Raw genomic sequence first — 20,864 nt, forward strand, 5'->3', positions numbered from 1 at the left:
TCAGGCTGGCAGAGAGAGTTTCTTGTGCCCCGGATCTGATCCTCCAAACAGGCGAGGCAACCTGGACCGGATAAGAAGGGCGGTGGATGTTTATTTTCCAAGAGAAGCGAAACTCTAGAATGAAACTATCGACGGAAGACCATCACATGTGGTTTGTGACCATGTTGAATGTTGGCTGTGTGTAGATGGACGTCTCAGTAGACTCGTGCCCTCGGTCAAGCGGCCCTGATTCAGTAAAGTATTCAATATATGCCTTGGCAAGTAAGTAATACGCAAGCGACGTACGATATATGTTGGTACATCATTCTTTTGGAACGTCCTGCCTAGCAAGCCGCAGCCTGACCAAATCCTCTACAACAGCAGACTTGGGTCGCAGCACAATCAACCTTGCCGTCTCTTTATTTTCGCGACGGAATTTTCCACTACCGTTTTTGATCATGCGACAAATGTTTCTGCGAAAATTGAAACGCACAATTCACAAAAGCTCTTGTCCAGGGTAGTGGCACCAACCAGCTGGAGCCTCCTAGTGAACATGTGAATTGTACTTTTACCTTGGTGGACTTGAATTAAGCAGCATTATTTGACTTGGATTAAGCAGCATTATTTGACTTGGATTAAGCAGCATTATTTGACTTGGATTAAGCAGCATTATTTGACTTGGATTAAGCAGCATTATTTGACTTGGATTAAGCAGCAAGCCCCGCGTAAAGATTGAAATGAACTGCAGGAACAAACAAGTCAGCCCTGTGCAGATGACGCACCACCAAAATAAGCATGCAACATGTACATGTATGTGCCTTGACCAGACGAGGGGGCACTGTAGGGATGCATAGCAGCCAGATCAAGCGCGTGCAGACTAAAGACAACAGCTAAGAAGATGGGATTTGCAGCCCCTTCTTTCGCCGCATTTTTTTTCTTTTTTTTCTATTTTCATTGTTCCGCCGCTGTGTAGATCCTTGGGCTGGTGGTGTGGCTGACCAGGGTCTCTGGTTGGCTGGAGCAGGGAGGTTGTCATCCATTGTGGACGAAGCCGGGCGCTTACATCAGATGCTGGAAGGCGGTGGGTGAGAAAGCTGTTGACGGTTCTGTGAGACTTGCCTTGTCCAGCAGAATATGTATTTTTCTATCCACTCAATCGTAGGGGTCTGCCATGGGTTCCTTGTTTGGGCGATTTTATGAGGCAGGCAAGGAAAACGTTGCGTTTGCGCTATAGAGGGGCACAAATAAATCATAGATCTGGCGGGGAAATCCGTTAGGGAAAGCAGGAGTAAGTAACAGTCGACGACGGAGTCGGAAGCTAACGCTCGTATAGTAGGGGCGGGGGTCGAATCGAGATGCAGTTTAGAGGGGAGACTGGTCTGCCATTTACATGTTCAGGGTGTGTGGACGGCCAAGGCGGGAGGCCGAATGATGATTTCCACCAACTTTGACGCGATATCCGAGGCGCGACACAAGTGGGTGCACCGAGGCAAAGCGAGGGCTGGCCAGAACTACGGTGCTGCGCTCATCCTCATCGTGCGGCGCAAGAAGGAAAAGGCGCTGCAGCCCACGATGCCCTGTCGGGATCCGTACATCTGCGGCCTGCTTATCGCGCTGGCGCAGGCGCACAGGAAGTCGCCGCGAAGCGAAGCGCAGCGCGCCGTGTCTGGGAGGTGCTGCGTGAGAATGAGCTTGTCTAAAGCGGTGACTGCCCAAGGTGGCCGCTATGCCCATCCTGATAACTGTGTTGACGAGTCAGCAAAAGTATCAGGTCGACGTTACCTTGTGAAGGATGTATAGAGTTGATCTGCCTAAGAAACAGCCACTCATAGGCCCGCGCGGGGTGACGGTTCAAAGTGTGATGGGTCCATCCATCTTCGTCCTCAATAATACGTTATAAATTAAATAAAAAAAAGACGTTGGCTAATACGTGTAGGGTGTCTACCTCTCTAGAGGTGCAAACCACACCTAATTAGAGGTACCTTATTTAGTCGGGCAATTCATTTCTTCAGCCCCCGCTTTTTGCTAGTGACTTTTTACGCGCCCAACTTCTTGCAACGACTGGGTCGGCGGTCGTCTCATTGCGGCCAAGAGGAGGTGCGCTGGCGACCGGGCAGACGAACGAGACGATGAAACAAGAAACCCCCGAAACGCCAAAAAAAAACTCTCTTCTCGTTTGAGTTTCCTCGAGCTGACAGGGACAAGAAAGCAGCTGGCTGGCCATAATGAGCGCCCCACGCATGCCTCGACTTATACGCGCCTCATCATCGTTGCAAACGGCACTCTACCAAGTCGTGCCATTCTTTCAGCAAAACATGGTCCACGAATCTGGACCGACCAAATGCAACTATACAGTTCACCCATACAATACATCTCCACGGCTGTTTCCGACGACGCTGGCTGCTTCCCCCCCCCCCCCCATCCCGCCGTTTGGTTTCAGCTGCCCCCCCCCCGGCCATCGCTAGCCGCCGAGCATATGCAGCCCTCACCCGCCCCTAAAATAGCAAGTCCGTCTTGCAATAGGAAACAAGCTCCCCCCTCTCCCCCAGTCGGGCTTTTGGTGTCTGTTTCTATTTCTGTTTCGTTTCAGATCTCAAGATGCACGTGGGCCAATGTCCAAAGTCTTGTTTCATAACCATCTATATGTATACCTCCATCTAGCCCAGACAACTCTAACAACCCTCCTCCTTCTTCTCTCTTCTTCATCAACCGGTCCTGGGCCTTGGTGTTTGGAGAAGAAAGTCTCTTATTATCTCTCTTCTAGTCCATCTCTTGCGTCTTCTTGCATTGACTTGCATAGTAGCCAAGTTTGGGACCAAAAGCCTGGGGTACAGCGGCCTGGTTGAGCATATACACACACCACATTCCTTTCCTTTCCGCACCACTCTTTCCGATTATTCGCAAGACAATACAAGATACCCCATCAGTCTCCCCAATCATGTCTCTCAAGGACAAAATCTCCTCGCCCCTCGAAGCCGGCCCCTCCCTCCTCGACGCCCACCACCTCCCGCCGCAGCTCCTCCCGGCCCTCGAATACACCTCGACCCGTCTCGCCCGCAAGTCTCTCCACCTCACCCTCGTCGTGGCCCGTCGCGACTATCAGCTCCCGCCATCGCCGGTCCTCTGCTCCCCGCCCCTGCCCGGCCCCGCCTCGCCCTCGTCCCAGAACCGCTTCGCCCGGCGTCTGCATCTCCCACGCTGGGGCCGCCACCAGGCGGCCCTCTCGCCCTCGTCCGCGACATCGTCCATGCCGACCTCCCCCCGGTCCGTCATGTCCTCTCCGAGCTACACGCCCATGTCGATGGAATTTCCCCGCACCCAGCAGGGCCCGCTCTCGCCGCGGTCGCCCCTGTGGCCGCTCACGCCCATGACGCCGCTCTCGCCTCCGCCCATGACACCGTCGACGGCGAAGTCGTCCATCCCGACCGAAGGGTCTTCGTATGGCTTTCCCATGACACCGCAGCATGGGGTGCGGCTCATCCATCACGGCAACTTGCCATCCAAGGCCGAGAGGACGCTGCAGTCGGCCCTCGCGAAAGCGGGCCGCAAGTCCAGTATTGGAACACATGTGGCACCGGCACTCAGCGCGCCGGCCTGCGGCTTCAACAACACCCTGTTCAACAACTCCATCGCCCAGAACGACGTGCTGTTTTCATCCGACGGCCTATCCCTCGTCTCCTTTGACCGCCTCTACAGCCTCAAGGCGGCTTTATCAAGCTACTCCAAAACGGGCTCCCCGTTGCGGCTGGAAGATGCCGTCGACGAACTGCGCCGTTATGTGCTGGCGTCGGGGACCAAGGTTTCCAAGATGCACTTGCTGCGCTCCTATGACTGGCTCAACGTATCACACTCGGCGCTGGTGGATCTGGATCGCATGTACCGGCGCGCCTATGGCGGCGTCGAGATGCAGGGCGGCATCGACGGCATGTATTTTGCGCCCGTGCCCGAGGACTCTTCCATGTGGTCTGACGATGAAGAGGACGAGGAAGAGGATACCGAGGACCAGCCATACCACGACCAGGACAGCGGCGTCTACGTCGAACCGCTACCAGACAGCCCGACTGTTGACGCGGCCACAGTTGCCATGGCGGCCACCACAAGGCAAGTTTCTGCGCAGCCAAAACGCTCTCCTTCACCCAAGATGCCCCCTTTGCGCGTGCAAACCAGCTTTACCGAGACGCTTGCACATCGATCCGACATGGGGGACGACGACCCGAAACCAGATGCACAGAGGATAGAGCCCGAGGCAGAGGTCTTAACGGCGCGGCCGGATGACGAGGCCGGTCAGGTCATAGCTTCCAGGAATCAGCTCTGGATGAACGCGCAGTCCACGTCGATTGATCAGGTTCTCAGTCCGGGACCGGATCCGCCATGGCGGGAGCGAGACGGGCCCATGACGCCCCATGGCTACGATGATATTTCGCCCATTACGCGAGGTGAATGGGGGTTTCTCCTCGTCGATCAAGAGTTTAAAAGTGCAAGAACGGTGGTGGTAACGACATGCTGAAAGCCCGGGCATGAAATGTACACTTTGCATTAGCATTAGCATATTGAGGTTCTGCTTTATGAATAACGCAATCAACAAAACTCGGTGCAGCTCTTACTCGAAAAAAAACAATAGAAACGGGGGTATCACTATGCGTGCATGCATACATTGTAGAGACCACTCACTATGCCTTGCATACACGGACCGCAACTCCAACCTCGCTCACCAGCCATACCGGCTCGACGCTTCCCGGCGGTTCGACTTGCCCTTGGCGAAGCTCTCCTCGAGCGCGTCCTGCTGGCCCTGCACGTTGCTGACGAGCTGCCGCAGGCTGTTCTTGCCGCTGCCCTGGATGGCGCGCACCGGGTTGTACGTCTGCTGCTCGCCGCTCGCCCGCAGCGCCTCGTTGTGCCGGTACTCGGCGTCCATGTTGAAGTTGACGACGCGCTGTGCCGCCGCGCGCGCGTCCCCGCCGCCGCGCCCAAAGAGCGCGCGCCGCGCCGCCGCCGACAGGTTCATGTCGTCGGCCATGGCGCCCACCGACTCCGCCGCCTCGGGTTCGCCAGCAGGGGCCGCGTCGGCGTAGGCGCCGCTGTCGTCTTGCGTGGCCGTGGCAGCAGTCTCGAACAGAGGCTCGTAGGCGCCGCCGCTGGGCAGGGCCGGGCCGGGCGCGGGCGCTGTGTCGTCGGTCGGGATGGAGAAGAGGGAGGCTTTCTTCTTGGGTGGTTCGGGCGCGGGTGTCGGCGTGGGTTCTGCGGGCACGGGTTTGGCGGCGGCGGTGGATGTCTTTTTCTTCTTGCTTTTGGCGACGGACAGCGGGCGAAACATGAGCGGCTTGCCCGTGAGCTTGACCTCGGACGCGGGCTTCTGGCCCTCTGGAATCGACGGCGCCGCCATCTCGCTCTTTGGCGGCGGCAGGCTCCTCGGCGCAGAGTCCCCCGCGTCTCCATCATCGCCGCCGGTAGCCGTTGTGCCCGCCGCGTCTCTGCTGAAGCCGGGCGCCGCACTCGTCCGGAGGCCGCCCAAGACTGGTGCCGCGACCTTGGAGCCTCCTGGCCCTGGCTTGGCCGCCGCGTTCTTTGGTGGCGGCAGGAACGAGTTGAATCCGGCAAAGCGCCCGCCGCCGCCCGTAGTGCGCGCTCGCTTGGCGGGGGGCTCGTCACCCGGGGCTGGCGTGGCGGCTGTCGCGGTGCCGGCGAGGTTGACAATGATCTTGCCCTTGTCGATGACCGAGGGTATCCGTTTACTGTTGGCGGCCGTCTTGGGCTTGGTGACCTGCTTCGTGGGAGCTTCCGCTTCGGACCCGGAGGATTCGGATTCGGAATAGTCGACGAGACCCATGTTTGCGTTGTGTTGTGTTGCGGAGGTTTTGTGAGGAAAACAAGATTGTCACCATCGGGCGGCGAGACTTTTCTCTGTGCTGCCAGTGAATAGTGGGGTCAGTGGTCTTGCACCTACAGCACGACACTCGGCAATGCCCAACCAGTTAGGTATATATTGATACCATAGATAATACATGAATAATGCAACGATCTGCCATTGCAGTGTTTTCGCCAAAAGCCCCTAAATATATATATATGACAAATGTCGCGTACTTGAGGCCTCTGGGTTTGTACGGTTGCCAATCTGCTTAGTCTACGCAAGTGGTTCGACAATGAACCTCTGACTGTTATATATATATATATATATATAAACGCATTGATCACGGTAGAAGAATCTACATGAAAAGAAAAAAGGCGAAAAACGCTACATATACTTTTCTCAACCGCGTGTAAGTTGGCTCAGGTGGATCAGCACTAGTGCTTTGTCTCGACGTGGGACGTGGGGAAGCGCTATTCAAACCCGATTTCCTCTCTCCATCTCCGTTGTCACCTTGTGGCACAAGGTGCTCCATTATCGTCTCGCAATGTGCATCTATACAAGTTATACATACATCATTTAACCTTTCCAATTCCCGAATTGCCCGGCGTCATGTCCGTCATTCAAGTTGAAGAGTGAGTGAGGCCGAGCACAGCCCTCCTTCTCCGTGTCTCGTCGCATCTGTACCAGCTAACGACTCGCAGTCTCGTCTCCTACCAACTGCGAACGAGCTATCTCAACGACATTGCCGACGGCGTGGGCGAGCGCCTCCTCACCGTAAACGAGACCTTTATCAACACAGCCCCCTTCAAAGCTGCGGGATGGCGCCCGACGTCGAGCCACAAGCGGACGCATTCTCCCCCGATCCCCACGGCGATTGCGTCGGAATACTTTCAGGCCCCGCGCCAGCTCGGCCTATCGCTCGAAGACGGCGAGGATGATGGGGGCATGCTGACGCACGGCGGCGCCGACACCATGGGCCCCGGCATCGCCACTAAGAGGCGCAGGCGCCGAGAGCAGATGGAGGAGGACGACAGCAGCGACCTCACCGACGATAGCGAGGAGGAGCAGGAGCAGCGCGACGCGCAGCGAATAAAGTTCGCCAAAATGCCCCTCCGCAACCGCGCGGGGTCGTCGCCGCTGCAGAACACGGCCCTCAAGCAGCCCTTTGGGAGCACGTCACCGAGGCCGCCCCGCCGCGGCTCGCAGTCGGCACTGGAGACGGTCAAGGAGCGCACGCGAAGAGATACTGTTACTAGCAGCGAGATTTCTTCCGAGGGCGAGTTTGACGTTCCGCTTGCGCAAAGGCATCGCGAGGCCGCACGGGCGGTGGCGCGCACGCTGAAGCTGCAGGACAAGATTAACGAGGAACCCACGCCGGGCATCAAACGCACCGACACAACATTGTTACCAGAGGAGGAGGAAGACTCGGAGGAGGGGTCCGATATTTCAGAAGATTACGTCGGAAGTATCGACTCGGCTTCCATCCTAAATGTGGTTGAAACCGGCACTCCAACACACCCAGTGGTTGGTACCCCGCCGCGTAATTACCGCAGACAATCAACAGTACGAAAATCACAGCTCCCATCGGAGCCCGCAAAGCTGTCGGCCCTGCCGCCTCCTCGGCCTCTCAGCACTATCCGACCTCTTAGCATTATACAGCCAGCAAGTCTTTTGACCCAGGCTTTGAAAGCCAAAGAGCACAAGCCATCAATACCGTTTCAAAAATTTGCACACTATAGCGGCCAGGGGACGCCGGGTTCCATTGCTGTTCGAATATACCCAGCATACGCTAAAACAGCAAGCAAGCCCTTCGAGGTGCCTATTCGGCCACGTGTGAGCGACGGCCACGGCGCTGAACGAGCTGCGACCGTGGCAGACCTCATCGGTCTAAGTTTGTATCGATATAATGAAGAGAAGAGAGAGCCTCGCCTGCCGCGCGACAGACTGAATATCAATTGGTGGACACTACGAATGGTAGAGGAGGGGGGTGAAGTAGACGACGATTTCCCGCCGTTTGAGAGAACAAAGCCTCTCATTTCCTTTACAACGGTCCACAATGCCGGCATGAGAGGCGGTGGTCGTATGCGCGCCAACTCGAGAGCATTTGATGACTTTGCATTGGTGCTTGCAGACGAGGACGAGTATGAGACGAACAAGAGACTCACTCCACAGCAGGACGAAGAGGCTACGCCGCAGTCCGCTCCGGCAAACGATCCAGAGGAAGCGCGCAAAGACGCACTACAGCCTGGTGTCGCCGCAATGCAGGCAGCAGCCAGCCGGCCACGACATAACCCTATTATGACGACTACTTATCGTCCAAATACGCCACTTGCCGATGCGCCGCAGACGCCGAACATCATGCCGAATACCAACAGAGGCCAGCAGAAACTACTTCGTGTGCACATCATGTCTTCTGACATTGTACCTGGACAAATGGTGACGGTTGATGTGACGACTGATACATACCTCGAAGAAGTGCTCGAGATGGTGTGTCGTAAGAGACAGCTTGACAAGGCCAATCATGTTCTCAAGCTACCAGGCTCGGGTGCTGTGGTCATGATTGATCGGCCGGTCTCGTCGATTGGCAACGTGTCGGACCTGGAGCTCTACCGGCGGCGGTTCGCGACGGACGGCCCGCTGACAATGGCGGGATCACCCAGCAGCGCGTCCCCGCGATCCGGGGCCGCGACGTCACTGCCCGAGAGCCACATGCTGCGGCGTGGTGGCAACAAGCAGCGCGGGGGCGCGGGCCCGATCATGGGCGTGCACCCCCTGGCGCGCGAGGCGCTGAAGCAGGACGAGCTGGGCAGCGACGGGGGCAAGAAGTACACGGTGTGGCGCAAGCAGCCGATGCGGCTGGTGCTCAGCGAGCGGCTGCTGATGATTGACGGCGAGTACATTCACATTGTGCCAGCATCGGCGGGCAAGGCGCTGCAGGACACGACGAGCAAGACGACGACGGTGCACTTCAGCAACGTGATTGGATGTAAAGTGGCGCGAAAGCATCCGACCAATGTCAAGGTATGTAACTTTTTCCTGCGGTTCTTTCTTTTGGTCCTCGGCTTCTTGACGAGAGTACGTACTGACGTCACTGCCTACAGCTGGTGGTGTACAAGGCAGCCGAGACGAAGCGCTATGACTTTGAAGCGCGCAACGTCGACGAGGCGGCGGAAATCGTCAGCGAGCTGAAAAGAGGCATTGCTCCGTACAACCGAGACGTGTAAGCTGAGAAGGACGAGCTAGTGCCGGGGAATACTGGAGAAGGAAGTAGTAGGAGCGGCCTTGGATGAGCGGCTGTCGGTGCGGTGTTCAGGGACTGTGGGGGAAGGACTAGCAGCTAGCTCGGCACTTTTTTGTCTTTTATTTCGTGGCAACGTGCCAATTACTGTTCAAGAACCAATGTAGCGTTGGAAAGAACGGACTGGTAGTTGAAAGGGTTCACGTAGTGCCACGCGGAGAACAAAGAGAACAATAAGGTGACGGCAATGAGGTGACCAAGTCTATGACAGTGTGGCGGATGGTGTGAAACCGCTTGCTGAGCCACATGGTGATTTTGGGATCCATCAGCCCCGCAACCAAGGCAGGAACCGGGGCTCAGTACAAATTAGCGTCGACGACTTACCAAACTACCAGTAATAAGTCAGTTACGGATAGCAATTGGAAAACGGAGTAGCAGTCGAGAAGCCAAGGCGGAGGGAGCTGGAATTAGGCTTCGGGAGAAGAAAGCTTGGCTGGGGGTGATGCAGGGTGTGTTATTGGCACAAGCCCTCTCTGTGTGTTCAGCGTCGTCCCACCACCCAGATCCATGTTGCATAATACATGCGGGTGGGCTTCTATTGCATCACTACGAGGTCATGATTACATACATGTTGCTTTGTTGCTAGGCTACTATTTGCCCTCATTGTCACATTGCAGGGTTAATGAGCTAAAAAATGATACCGAGGGGCGTTGAATTGTGAAGCAACGGAAAACAAGGCCCTCTTTCCCGCCGCCGTTCCTAACGGCCTATGTACCAAGGTACTAAGGTAGTGTCGCCCAGAACGTGGCTAGTACAGGTACCTGTTGGGCCGGTGAGGCCAGCCAGTAAGTCGCGTGCAGGCTGTGGCTGAGCAGAAAAGCCAAAAGCAAAAACGCCCGCCAGCCAGAATACAAAAATAGAACCAGGCAAGGCTTACGCAAATTTCGCCCGTTTCTTCTTGTTGCGGCAGGCTCTAGACGGGGCGCTGCGCATCGCGTGTCTTTTGAGCCTGAGATGATCTGGGAATCACCCGCAGACGCAATGCGCAAGGCAGTGCAAGAGAGGAGCAGTTGTTCCTATTTTCAGAAGCCAGAATCAGGCTACTCCATGCTCCACCGAGGCTCGACCATCATCCCAGTAGGTGGGCGTGGGCTCGAACTGCTGGCCCAAACCACCACCGCCCTCCTTGTGAAAGAAACGGGCTCTGGTGAAAACTGACCACCAACTTGTCGCTTGTTGTTGCGTGTGTGAAAGTGATGACGCCACATGTGGCGGTGCTTAGTTCTCTGCCAAGGCACACCCCCCCAGCCACTGTCGCAGACCAAATCTCGATCTCGCTCGCCTAGACGGGGAGCCATTTCCTGCCAACCACCAAAATCCTGCAAAAGACTGAGCTCTTTTGGATTCTGCAAACGTAATTCTTTTAATTGCACTCTATCCAAAACTTCCATCTACCCCTTGTATTTTCCCTGGAACTGGATCGTCGGGCTATGATGCAATCCTTCGGGGGGATCAAGGGGCCAGCCCCCAACAAAGACCGTTGGACTCTTGGGGGCGTGCAGCCAAAAATAATCACTGATGTCAGTCTGCGCTGATGGCGTTCCACTGCGCCACAAGCAGACCAACGCGGCGCTGCTTGCGGCTGGAGGGAGGGGTGTCTGCAGAAATAACATGGCAAGTAGGTAAATTCTCAGTACCTACCTAGAGTTCAACGTCCGCCAAGTTTAGTTTCAACAAGTGGTGACTGCATCCTGCGGGTACATTGCAGCCCCCACGGCCCGGAAAAGCAAGGCAAGGGGATGCGGATCAGACCAAAACGACAAGGGAGGGTGTGTCTAGTCCTCATGTCGTGTTTTTGCCCCGGGAATCCTGGGTGCACGGGTAGGTACCTAAGAGCCTCGTATAAACTGCTGCAAGCATATAAACGTGAGCTCCTTCCTTTCCTTTTTCCATTTCTTCCTCTCTCTCTCTCTCTCTCTTCATCCAATCGTCTTATACCATATCTACACCAACACACCAACCTTATACCCCAACACCCAACAACCATCAACATGAAGTTCTCCAACATTGTCATCCTCGCCGTTGCCTCCGTCGTCCAGGTTCGTTACCCCCCCTTCACCAACTCTTCCCTTCTCTCCGTGACTAACACGCACCCTCTTCCAGGCTGGCCTCGGCGACGACCTCAACTCCATCGGCAACAGCATCAAGACCGGTGCCGAGGGCATCGCCTCTGACGTGTCCACCGCCGGCGCCGGCGCCGCCTCAGCCGCGTCCACCGCGGCCACCAACCTTGCCTCGGCCGCGTCCAGCGTCGCCACCAACGCCGGCTCCGCCATCCAGAGCGCCGCCACCGAGGTCGCCACCGCCGCCTCCTCCGCCGCCTCCTCCCTGTCCTCCAAGGCCGGCGAGCTCAGCTCCTCGGCCAAGAGCGCGTCCGGCACCGCCGCCAGCTCCCTCTCCCAGGCCGCCAGCTCCGCGTCCGGCGCCGCCTCGACTGCCGCTTCCTCGGCCAGCTCCGCCGCCAAGTCGGCCAGCTCCGCGACCAACGCCGCCCCCGCGCCCACTGCCATGGTCGCCATGGGTGCGCTCTTTGGTGGTGCCGCCGTCATGGCCAACCTGTAAACTTTTTTCTTTCTTTTGACCTCCGCTGTCAGGATCAATGAGGGTTGAAAACGGGTTTGCTTGTTTTATAATACATAATATTTAGCGGAAAAGTTGGTGCCTGCGCCGCTGGGATATCACATCTGAGGGCTTTTGGCTTTGTAGAGTGTAACCATGGTAGCAGGACTTGGGTCTTGGGCAGTCGTCTAGCGACTTGCCAATAATACCACAAATTTCAGTACAAGAATTTCAAAACGTGGTGAATGCTGAACCAACTAGCCACAAAACTTCGTTGGTTCTGGTTGTTGCCAACAGCTCTTCACTCCGGCCCCAGAGTCATAAAATATCAATCAATGGTTGGATTGCTATAAAATCACTTTCAAGTGCTGGGTATAATAATATCATTCCTTCTTCCGCATATCCGCCCACAGCCTATCAATGATTTGAAAAATCGCCGTCACGTCCCTCATAACCTTGTCATCTACAGTGCCGCCCAACCGCTGCTGCATCTTGTCCGGGTGCCAGCGCACGCGCTCGTCCTTGAGCCTGGCCACAAACGCCGCCTCGCCAATCTCCTCTGCGGCTAGCCCGTGCACAAAAAACGCCCGCACCGCGTCCTCGTCGACCGGCTCCTCGGCGCCGTCCTCGACGATGCCCCATCCCGCCGCGCGCTTGGCCGCGCCGACGGCACCGCCGCCCTCCCACGGCCACGCCATGTGCTGCACGGCGCCGTCCCAGTGGTCCCACGCGGTCGTGTAGTCCTCCCAACGCTGGGCCCAGCGTCGCTTCTCGCGGCGCGCCTCGCCACGGCGCAGGCTGCGCTCCATCTCCTCGTGCAGTTTCTGGCTGTGGCGGGCCTCGTCCTCCTTTTTCTTGCGGCGCTCCTCGCGCCGGGCGCGCTCTTCCAGCAGGCCCGCGTGCGTCTTTTCCCACATCCGCTGGCGCACGTGGGCGGCGTACTCGTCGTCCGTCATGCGCTCCAGCTCGCCCTGCGGGCCGACCTTGTCTTGCTCGTAAATGTGCACCGGCTGGCCGTAGACGCCCTCCCAGTAGGCCGCGCCGTCGTCGTCGGCCATGGCGTCGAACAGGGACTCGCGGAATGCTGCTTCCGGGTCGAGCGGTGCTGGTTCGTGGGGGTTTGGCGGTGTCGGCGAGCGGCTTCGGCGTCGGTGCCGATGGCGATGACGACGGGAGCGTTCCTTTTCTTCGTCGGCGTTTTCGTAGCCATCTCGTGAACGGTGGCGATGCCGACGTGGGGACCCTTTTCGATCACGGTCGTCAGGACGTTCTCGCGAGCGGCGGCGCCGACTGCGATGGGTACGGCTAGACGCCTCGCCTTTGAGCTTCAGCCGGCTGCGCCTCGGCCGCGTTGTGTCGTCACCGTCAGGTTCTTGTTCGCCGCCATCAGTTGTTGGCTCTTTTCGTGGCGACCTCGGTGGTGGGGTTGCTGATCGTGAGCGGCGCTCGGAATGCCGGCTCCTGAGTGGCGCGAAGGGTAAATTCTCGGGGTTTATAGAGGAAAGGATATGTCGTCTCTTGGGAGACGTTCTGTCGTCGTTCATGGCGGCGCTGCCATCGCGACGCGAGGTAGATGTAGGAGACGAAGGTGTTGCCAACCACGCCACCCGTTTTCTAAGCCTTGCAGTCCACTTTTTTGAGCGCGGCTCCGAGGACACGAGTAGTTATGGATATAATATTGTGCCTATTTTGTTTGGCAGCAAGTTTAAAGATTTGCTCTTTATAATTAGCGATCAGAAATTCGCAAGGCCAAACAAAAATGTCGCATTTCGTCCTACTGTCCTCGGGAAGTTTGGATACTGAGCAGGTAAGCCACGCTATTTGTGCTGTGCCGTTGTCTGGAAACAAAATGAAGTAGATCGATCATTTCTACGGAGCATATGAGTGCTTTCAATAGAAGAACCTGCCAAGCACCCAAGGCCAACGAAAATCTTGGCACCCATGTGAAAAAGACGATACCGGGATCAGTGAGCGTTGTTCGTGGGGTTCGTACATACCACTAGCCGAACCACGTTGCCAGTTCGCATGGAATCCAAAGGGCAAATGATTAGGCAATGTAATCTTTTACATGATAAATTACAATCTAGTTTATTGTATCTCGGTCAAAATAAAAGTGTCATACTTTGTACCACTGCGTTGTAATCATTATCATTTACTGGCGCGCAGGGGTCGATTCTGGAGGGGTGACGCGCAAGACAATCTGTGACAGCCTTCTTCCCACATTTTGGACAACGAAGCGCTTTCGAGCACCAGCTCCCAACATTCCACGATCCTTGTTTCATCACGACATCTGCGCATACGTCACGCGCGAACAGTCAAACCTGCATTGCGCAAAACGCTTTACTATGCACACTTAGCTTTACAGCCAAGACGAGAAAATAATAGCACCCTCTTTGCCAGCAAGAAAGCGCAAGCTGCCCGTGAGGGAGCCATCATAGCCATGGCCGGCCTAGCGCTCCTCGTTGTGCTATGCGTGAGTTACTCGCGCATTCAGCAATTGAAAACGTTTTATGCTTACCATCACGTCCCCTAGGCCATCATGGCAGTCGCGTAAGCCCATCATACCCGTCAAAACGAACCCCTTGGCACACAACAGTACTGACAATCTGCATCGCGTAGCTCCTTTTTGGCCGGCGCAGTGCCGCTGTCAATGAACCTGTCGCAGTCTCAGCTGCGCTTGATCTCGAGCATCGGTGTCGGCGTCCTTGTCGGCACGTCGCTGATCATCATCATCCCGGAAGGCATCGAAGCCGCCTCGACCACGCCGATTGCCGCACACGACCCCAAGACTAGCCAGCTGCTGCGTCGCCTACCCCGTGCCCTCGCCATCGAAGCGCGCAGCATTCTAGCGTACGCCGCCTCAGCGGAAACCCTCGCGACGAACGATTGGTACAACAAGGAAGCAGGTGATATTGTGCGCCGAGCGGCCACCCGGGCCAACGAGGAGACAAGCTCGCCCCCGTCCCAGGAGACACCCGGGTCTGCGGATTCCGGCACCGACGAACACGGCACGCACGCGGGCGGCGAAGAGACGCACCGTGATATCCCGACGCTCGAGATCGGCCTGTCCATGGTCCTCGGCTTCATCCTCATGTTCCTCATCGACCGGCTGCCGCAGCACGCCAGCGACAGCCTGCAGTCGGCGCGCCCGCAGACGCAGCACATCAGCATGGACAACCTCGGCGGCGATCGGGCCTCGGTGGAGGACGAGGAACGCGGCTTCCTGGGCAGCTTTTCCCTACGTGAGGCGCCCCGGGTGGCGCGCAGCATGGCCACGACGATTGGGCTGGTCATTCACGCCGCGGCCGACGGCATCGCCATGGGCGCGTCGGCCGCCTCGTCGAGCATGAAGCTCGGCTTCATCATCTTCCTCGCCATCATGATCCACAAGGCGCCCGCCGCGTTTGGCCTCACCTCGGTGCTGCTGCGGCAGGGCCTGTCGAAGCGCGCAGCCAAGGCGCACCTGCTGGTCTTTAGCCTGGCGGCGCCCGCCGGCGCACTCACGACGTACCTGCTCGTCTGGCTGCTGGGCGGCGGCAACATGGACGAGAGCGCGGGCCACTGGTGGACGGGCATGCTTCTGCTCTTCTCGGGCGGCACGTTTTTGTAAGTGGTTCACGGCGATTGGTTGGCGAGTTGTAACACGTGCTAACTGAGATGTAGATATGTTGCCATGCATGCCATGGAGGAGAATGGCGCGAGCCACGGCCACGACCACGGCCCGCCGTCGAATGGCTACATGGAGACGAGTACCAACAATCCGGCCAAGGCCAGTGGACCGGCGCTGCGGGACACGCTCGCGACAACGGCAGGCATGCTGCTGCCGCTTTTGACGCAGATTGGAGGTCATCACCACTGAGACCATGTGCGCGACATGTCTTGGAATTTTCTCTTCTAAAAATGGGGTTGGGGGCATTTCTGCAAGGATGTAACAAAAAATGGAATTGGAGTTGTTGACTTCTACGTTTAATATAGAATGCATTGCTTCTGCTTTTACAGGCTGACTTTTCTTTTTGCTCAATTGGGAGATGGTGGTCTAATAGAAGTTAGAGATAGCGCAACTTATTATATGGCAATTTGAAAACGATCAGGGAAATTCCCCATGTTCATGACGTCTGCACGTCGCATTTTCGTATGCCAGCGGTACGTGCCGCCGATATGTTAGTTAGGACCGAACCGGCGTGAGCCATGTGACGATAGTTACACGGGTACTAGTGCATACGGCTACATGATGTGCCCTTTCCTTTTCTCCCCGCTGTAGATCGAGCGACTAAAGTGTGAAACACCAAGACATGGGCTCCTGGTAAAGGGAGGGGGCCGCGATATGTGCTATCCTAAAAAAAGAAGGGCACAAACATGGCTGCGGCGTACATTGGCCGGCTCACCGTAGCAAACACAAGGGGGCGAGGTAAATAGAGGTAGTTAGTTATACGAGAAGGAACGATGGATTTATATAGTTATAACAATGTGTAATATGCAGAGCAAGAAGTGAAAGGTCGCTGAGCGTGGAGCGGCAGGGGGGTGGAAGTTCCGGTACGCTGATCTGAGCGGGTGCAGCAAGCCATCTCCGCTGCCGAAGAATGAAACAGTGAAAACACATAACTAACTATGGTGGATGATGAACACAGTACCAGTACATAATAGTTGGGTGGCCAACTCGAATGACCTGGTACCGAGTACAATCTATAAGCAGCCGTTGACACGCGCTTGCTGGTAATGCTGTGGACCGAGCGGCGCCAGCCCGTGTTACAGCCCCTTTTGTCATAGCAGGCTGATATTGGTGCTCGCCCAGGTGAAAGGCTATTGATGCAAGCCGCGGCTTTTTTTACCCTTCCTAGCGAGGGTACTTTTTAGCCAACCTGGTTTGATCTGCGCCGATACAGACATGGTGGCTTAGACGAGGGGGGGGGTTGGTGAACCAGCAACATGTTTCTTGTCGAGGAAAAAAGGAGATGGCCTGATTATTCGTCCCCTTTTTCCTTTTTGGGATTTGGTTCAATTGCCGAATGGGAGTTTTGTTCTTGGTCTTGGTTCGGTCAAGGGAACGGGCGGGCAGGCTCTCTCACAGATCTGGTATGAGAGTTGCAATGCACAACCCCCAGGGCACCAGGTTGCGGCCAAGACACCCGATGAACGGATTAGTCGAGTTTGATAACTACCTACAAGTTACCTATGTACATGGTTACTCCGTAATCCGTACAGTCTCCCTAGTTGTCTCGGCCATTTATCTTGGTTCTCGGGTGGTTTTCTTGCGGCGGCTAAGCCGTTGTCGAAAGGCGGCCGCCTTATTATTACCAGTATGACATGTGTAACTAGCTCGCCTCGTGCTTTCTTGGTTCGCTTTCATGTCGTGTCGGCGATTTTTGACGCCTTCACCTAGTTATCTGCCAAAATCCCCTTGTGCCGCAAGAGAGACGAGGCGCGCCAGCATCTGGCTCAACCGCCTGGACACGGACCCTTTTGTGCCTGCATCACACCCATCCATCCCTTTGTTTCTCTTGAGCAAGGACCCGAGAACTGACACTCGGTGCTTGCCTGCTGACTTGCTTGCTTTCCGTACGGATACTTGCTTGTGTTTCCAAAAGTCTCCCTCCCGTACCTGAGATCAGCACGCCATGTATCGACCAGGGGTCCCACCAACCACTTGTTTTTTTGCGTGCTTTTGCTTTTTCTCACCTATGGCGGCGCGGCCGGCGCTGTGCATGTGGTGTGTTGTATCGGCCCGGAAATCTGTCATGAAGCCCGATTTGATTTTATGATTTCTGCAGGCGACTATTATTATTGCCCTTGTTGCGCATGGCGTTGATGGGGTCGTCTGCGGCGGCCGCGCGCGCGCGCGTACCCCCACCCCGGCTTCGCTTCAGACTGCATCCATCGAGCGCCATTCAAAGACACCGTCGAGACTTGAGCGCCTTTCATCGGCCGCTGCCTTTGGGATCCCGCCTCCGCCGCGGGCAGACCCAACGGTGGCCGCCAGTTGTTGTCGCGGAGGGGAGGCGCTAGGTGGCTCAAGCGCCAGCTGGTCAATGGTGGGTGCCTCACTAGCGGTTTGCTAGGTACAGTACCTGTAACTACCTACCTAGACGGAGGTAAGGTACCAGGACGGAGCGCCATAGCATATGGGTAGCCCAAAGAAGAGTAGGAAAAGTCTAGAAAATAGCTCCAAGAAGCAAGAGAAAATAGAGCATCTTCTCCAACCATCTATACCTCCTCAAGTGTAACCAAATCCGCAGTACATGCCAGCGCCACACGCCGTGATACCAAGTCGCTGTCAGTCCCTTGCGCCCCGTGCCCAGCGCCCACTTGGGTCGCTGCTTGCTGCTTGCCTCTTTGACTGGACTGGCTGGACTGGGCCACACTGCCGGTTCCCTCGATGGTTGCATCAACCGAGCCCGCCAACTACACTCCTCGTCCTCTTCCTCCTCATTTACTTTTCCGCCCTTGCCCTCTTCCTTCTTACCGCCCAACGCTCCTTCAGCCCAATCGCCACAAACGCTGCCTGGGTCCTGCGGCCGCGCCCTCGATTCTCCTCACTTCGCCCTCTCTCTCCTCCTTACTTGACTCTGCTGCATGCATGCAAAAAGCCTGACTCGGCCGGCCCGCTCGCTCTCTTCTTGGCCGCCCTTGGTCCATCCCTCGTCGAATCTCCAACATCGCCCTTTTCGCACTCGCTCACCTACATAGCACACAAAAACTTGTCGCCGCCATTCTTCCTCTCTGCTTCGTGCCACTGCCGCCGCCTTTGGCCCGCACCCGACGCCTCCTCCTCCTCCTCATCGCCATCGCCATCGCTCGCTCCCGCGCCAACGTCTTCACTCGGTCCCCTCCCCGGCCGGCCAATGACTGGATACAAGAAACCCGTCGGCTTCTCCGAGAGGAGAGGGAGCCTCTTGACCGAAGAGCTCATGCTTCATGCCGCCTCCGATTCAGACATGGACCTCGTCGACGAAAAGATGCCCAAGCAACGGCACCTTAATGGGCCGCCCACGCCTAGCATGTCCACTCCGGCCGCCGACTTTGATCAGCAACTCACCGGCTCGCCGCCGCCTCCGCCTACCCCAGCCGCCTCGCCCGGCCCTTCACATTACCAGCCCGACTGGAGTGATGCCGCCGACGACGAGGATTTCTTCCTCGCCAAGGTTCGCCAGCACTTTAAAAACTGCTCCGGTCCCCAACGTACAAGAGTTCTCGCCGATCTACTTAACCTGTGCACAAGTCAGCAGTTGAGCTTTGTACATCAGTTTGTCAGCCCGCTTCTGAAAAAGGACCCATTCACAAGTCTTCCTGATGAGCTATGCCTAAGGGTATGCAATCAGCATTTGCCAGTCATGACCCCCCTACAAGTCTCTAACTCTGTTCTCATAGATATTATCGTTCATCGATGACCCTAAAGTCTTGGCGCGCGCATCTCAAGTCTCTAAGCGATGGCGTGATTTGCTCAGCGACGACATGACTTGGAAAAACCTTTGTGTAAAGCACGACTACGGACGACGGTTATCAGAAGTATACGCTGCCTCGGCCGTCCCAACCCGACCAACCCCTCAATTACCCGCCGCCGACTCTGAAATGACTAGCAGCTTTCCTGGTGCCATGCCTCTCATGGTTCATCACGCCGGCTCACGGAGCGTGGATGGCAGCCCAATGCGACCCAAGCTGCGAACGTATAAATCACACTTCAAACAAAGGTATCTTGTTGAGGCTGCCTGGCGCTCTGGTGGTACCAGCACGGTAAAGAATATAACACAAGAGGGGGGCGTCGTCACCAGTTTGCACCTCACTTCCAAATACATCATCGTGGCTCTTGATAACGCCAAGATTCACGTTTTTGATACGGATGGCAACTCGCAGCGAACACTGCAGGGCCACGTCATGGGCGTCTGGGCCATGGTTCCCTGGGGCGACACCATGGTCAGTGGTGGCTGTGATAGGGATGTCCGCGTGTGGAATCTTAAGACTGGGTGAGTCGGAGCCGTCTACATACAGGGATGCTCCCCGATACTAACTCTGACAGCGCCTGCCTGCACACCTTGCGGGGGCATACCTCTACAGTCCGCTGTCTGAAGATGGCCGACGAACATACTGCAATTTCCGGCTCGCGCGATACGACGCTCAGAATCTGGGATATCAGAACGGGCCTGTGCCGCAATGTGCTTTTGGGGCACCAGTCGAGTGTCCGTTGTCTCGAAATCAAGGGAGACATTGTTGTGTCTGGTAGCTACGATACATTCGCCCGTGTTTGGAGCATCTCGGAAGGACGGTGCTTGCAGACTCTCCAGGGACATTTTAGCCAGATTTACGCCATTGCCTTTGATGGGCAGCGAGTCGTGACGGGTAGTCTAGATACCAACGTCCGTGTATGGGATCCCAGAAGTGGTGAGTGCCTTGCCATCCTCCAGGGCCACACGTCACTCGTTGGCCAGTTGCAAATGCGCGGAGATACGTTGGTTACCGGTGGCTCAGACGGCTCCGTTCGAGTTTGGTCCCTGGAAAGGATGTGTCCGATTCATAGGCTGGCGGCGCATGATAATAGTGTTACGAGCCTACAATTTGATGACACCCGAGTTGTCAGTGGTGGTAGCGACGGTCGCGTCAAGATTTGGGATCTCAAAACAGGCCACCTCGTGCGCGAACTGATATCTCAAGGCGACGCAGTCTGGCGTGTTGCCTTTGAGGAGGAGAAGTGTGTCGCAATGGCTTTGCGAAATGGACGGACTGTCATGGAGGTGTGGTCCTTTGCTCCCCCCGAGGAAATGTTGTACGACCGGCCATTATCATTGCATCATCGTGCGCTGCAAGATGAGCCCCATCGCTCTGTTAGCGCCATGGGCTTTGGATACCATGATAGGGAGTCAACCACTGGCGACTCGAGTCGAGCATCATTGAGTCAAGATGTAGATATGGAAGATGCTGCATCAGCAATGGCCGCGTTGCCGGATGTCGACATACCACAACAACTCGAGAATTTACTGGGCGAGACGACATCATGAAGCGTCGCACAGTGCGTCCGGAATGCATCGACCGGGTGAGCCTCTGTGGCGAAAGAGAAAAGGACTCAGGAGGCTTGTATCCTCTATGCCCTTTACTACGACGGCATTCTGCGAGGCTGGACCTAGTCGCAGTCTGTGCAGTGGGTGGGATTTCCTTATCTCGGGCAGGCGCGTTGCTGTATAATTTGGGAAT

The 20,864-nt window shown here is 56.3% G+C and overlaps 8 protein-coding genes across 8 annotated transcripts; 6 read left to right on the forward strand and 2 right to left on the reverse strand.

The window, feature by feature from the left end:
• Positions 1-1,410: 1,410 nt before the first annotated feature.
• CCM_01071 (uncharacterized protein) lies at positions 1,411-1,779 on the forward strand (the record flags this gene model as incomplete). The annotated part of the gene is made up of 1 exon (XM_006666229.1): positions 1,411-1,779. The coding sequence occupies one exon, from the start codon at positions 1,411-1,413 to the stop codon at positions 1,777-1,779; it is 369 nt and encodes a 122-aa protein (XP_006666292.1).
• A 1,138-nt stretch (positions 1,780-2,917) lies between these two features.
• On the forward strand, positions 2,918-4,486 carry CCM_01072 (uncharacterized protein; the record flags this gene model as incomplete). The annotated part of the gene is made up of 1 exon (XM_006666230.1): positions 2,918-4,486. The coding sequence occupies one exon, from the start codon at positions 2,918-2,920 to the stop codon at positions 4,484-4,486; it is 1,569 nt and encodes a 522-aa protein (XP_006666293.1).
• A 201-nt stretch (positions 4,487-4,687) lies between these two features.
• Positions 4,688-5,806, reverse strand: CCM_01073 (uncharacterized protein; the record flags this gene model as incomplete). Its single annotated transcript, XM_006666231.1, has 1 exon — positions 4,688-5,806. The coding sequence occupies one exon, from the start codon at positions 5,804-5,806 to the stop codon at positions 4,688-4,690; it is 1,119 nt and encodes a 372-aa protein (XP_006666294.1).
• A 630-nt stretch (positions 5,807-6,436) lies between these two features.
• Positions 6,437-9,051, forward strand: CCM_01074 (stress activated MAP kinase interacting protein Sin1; the record flags this gene model as incomplete). Its single annotated transcript, XM_006666232.1, has 3 exons — positions 6,437-6,459; positions 6,529-8,848; positions 8,929-9,051. 3 exons carry the CDS (start codon positions 6,437-6,439, stop codon positions 9,049-9,051), a joined length of 2,466 nt encoding a protein of 821 aa, XP_006666295.1.
• Positions 9,052-11,116: 2,065 nt separating this feature from the next.
• CCM_01075 (uncharacterized protein) lies at positions 11,117-11,687 on the forward strand (the record flags this gene model as incomplete). The annotated part of the gene is made up of 2 exons (XM_006666233.1): positions 11,117-11,164; positions 11,229-11,687. The coding sequence occupies 2 exons, from the start codon at positions 11,117-11,119 to the stop codon at positions 11,685-11,687; spliced, it is 507 nt and encodes a 168-aa protein (XP_006666296.1).
• A 380-nt stretch (positions 11,688-12,067) lies between these two features.
• On the reverse strand, positions 12,068-13,228 carry CCM_01076 (uncharacterized protein; the record flags this gene model as incomplete). The annotated part of the gene is made up of 1 exon (XM_006666234.1): positions 12,068-13,228. The coding sequence occupies one exon, from the start codon at positions 13,226-13,228 to the stop codon at positions 12,068-12,070; it is 1,161 nt and encodes a 386-aa protein (XP_006666297.1).
• An 896-nt stretch (positions 13,229-14,124) lies between these two features.
• Positions 14,125-15,543, forward strand: CCM_01077 (Zinc/iron permease; the record flags this gene model as incomplete). The annotated part of the gene is made up of 4 exons (XM_006666235.1): positions 14,125-14,157; positions 14,218-14,234; positions 14,304-15,290; positions 15,348-15,543. The coding sequence occupies 4 exons, from the start codon at positions 14,125-14,127 to the stop codon at positions 15,541-15,543; spliced, it is 1,233 nt and encodes a 410-aa protein (XP_006666298.1).
• A 2,377-nt stretch (positions 15,544-17,920) lies between these two features.
• Positions 17,921-20,671, forward strand: CCM_01078 (F-box and WD repeat-containing protein; the record flags this gene model as incomplete). The annotated part of the gene is made up of 4 exons (XM_006666236.1): positions 17,921-17,954; positions 18,615-18,988; positions 19,050-19,642; positions 19,696-20,671. The coding sequence occupies 4 exons, from the start codon at positions 17,921-17,923 to the stop codon at positions 20,669-20,671; spliced, it is 1,977 nt and encodes a 658-aa protein (XP_006666299.1).
• Positions 20,672-20,864: the final 193 nt, after the last annotated feature.

Source organism: Cordyceps militaris (assembly GCF_000225605.1).
Source record: "Cordyceps militaris CM01 unplaced genomic scaffold CCM_S00001, whole genome shotgun sequence".
NCBI lineage: Eukaryota > Fungi > Ascomycota > Sordariomycetes > Hypocreales > Cordycipitaceae > Cordyceps > Cordyceps militaris.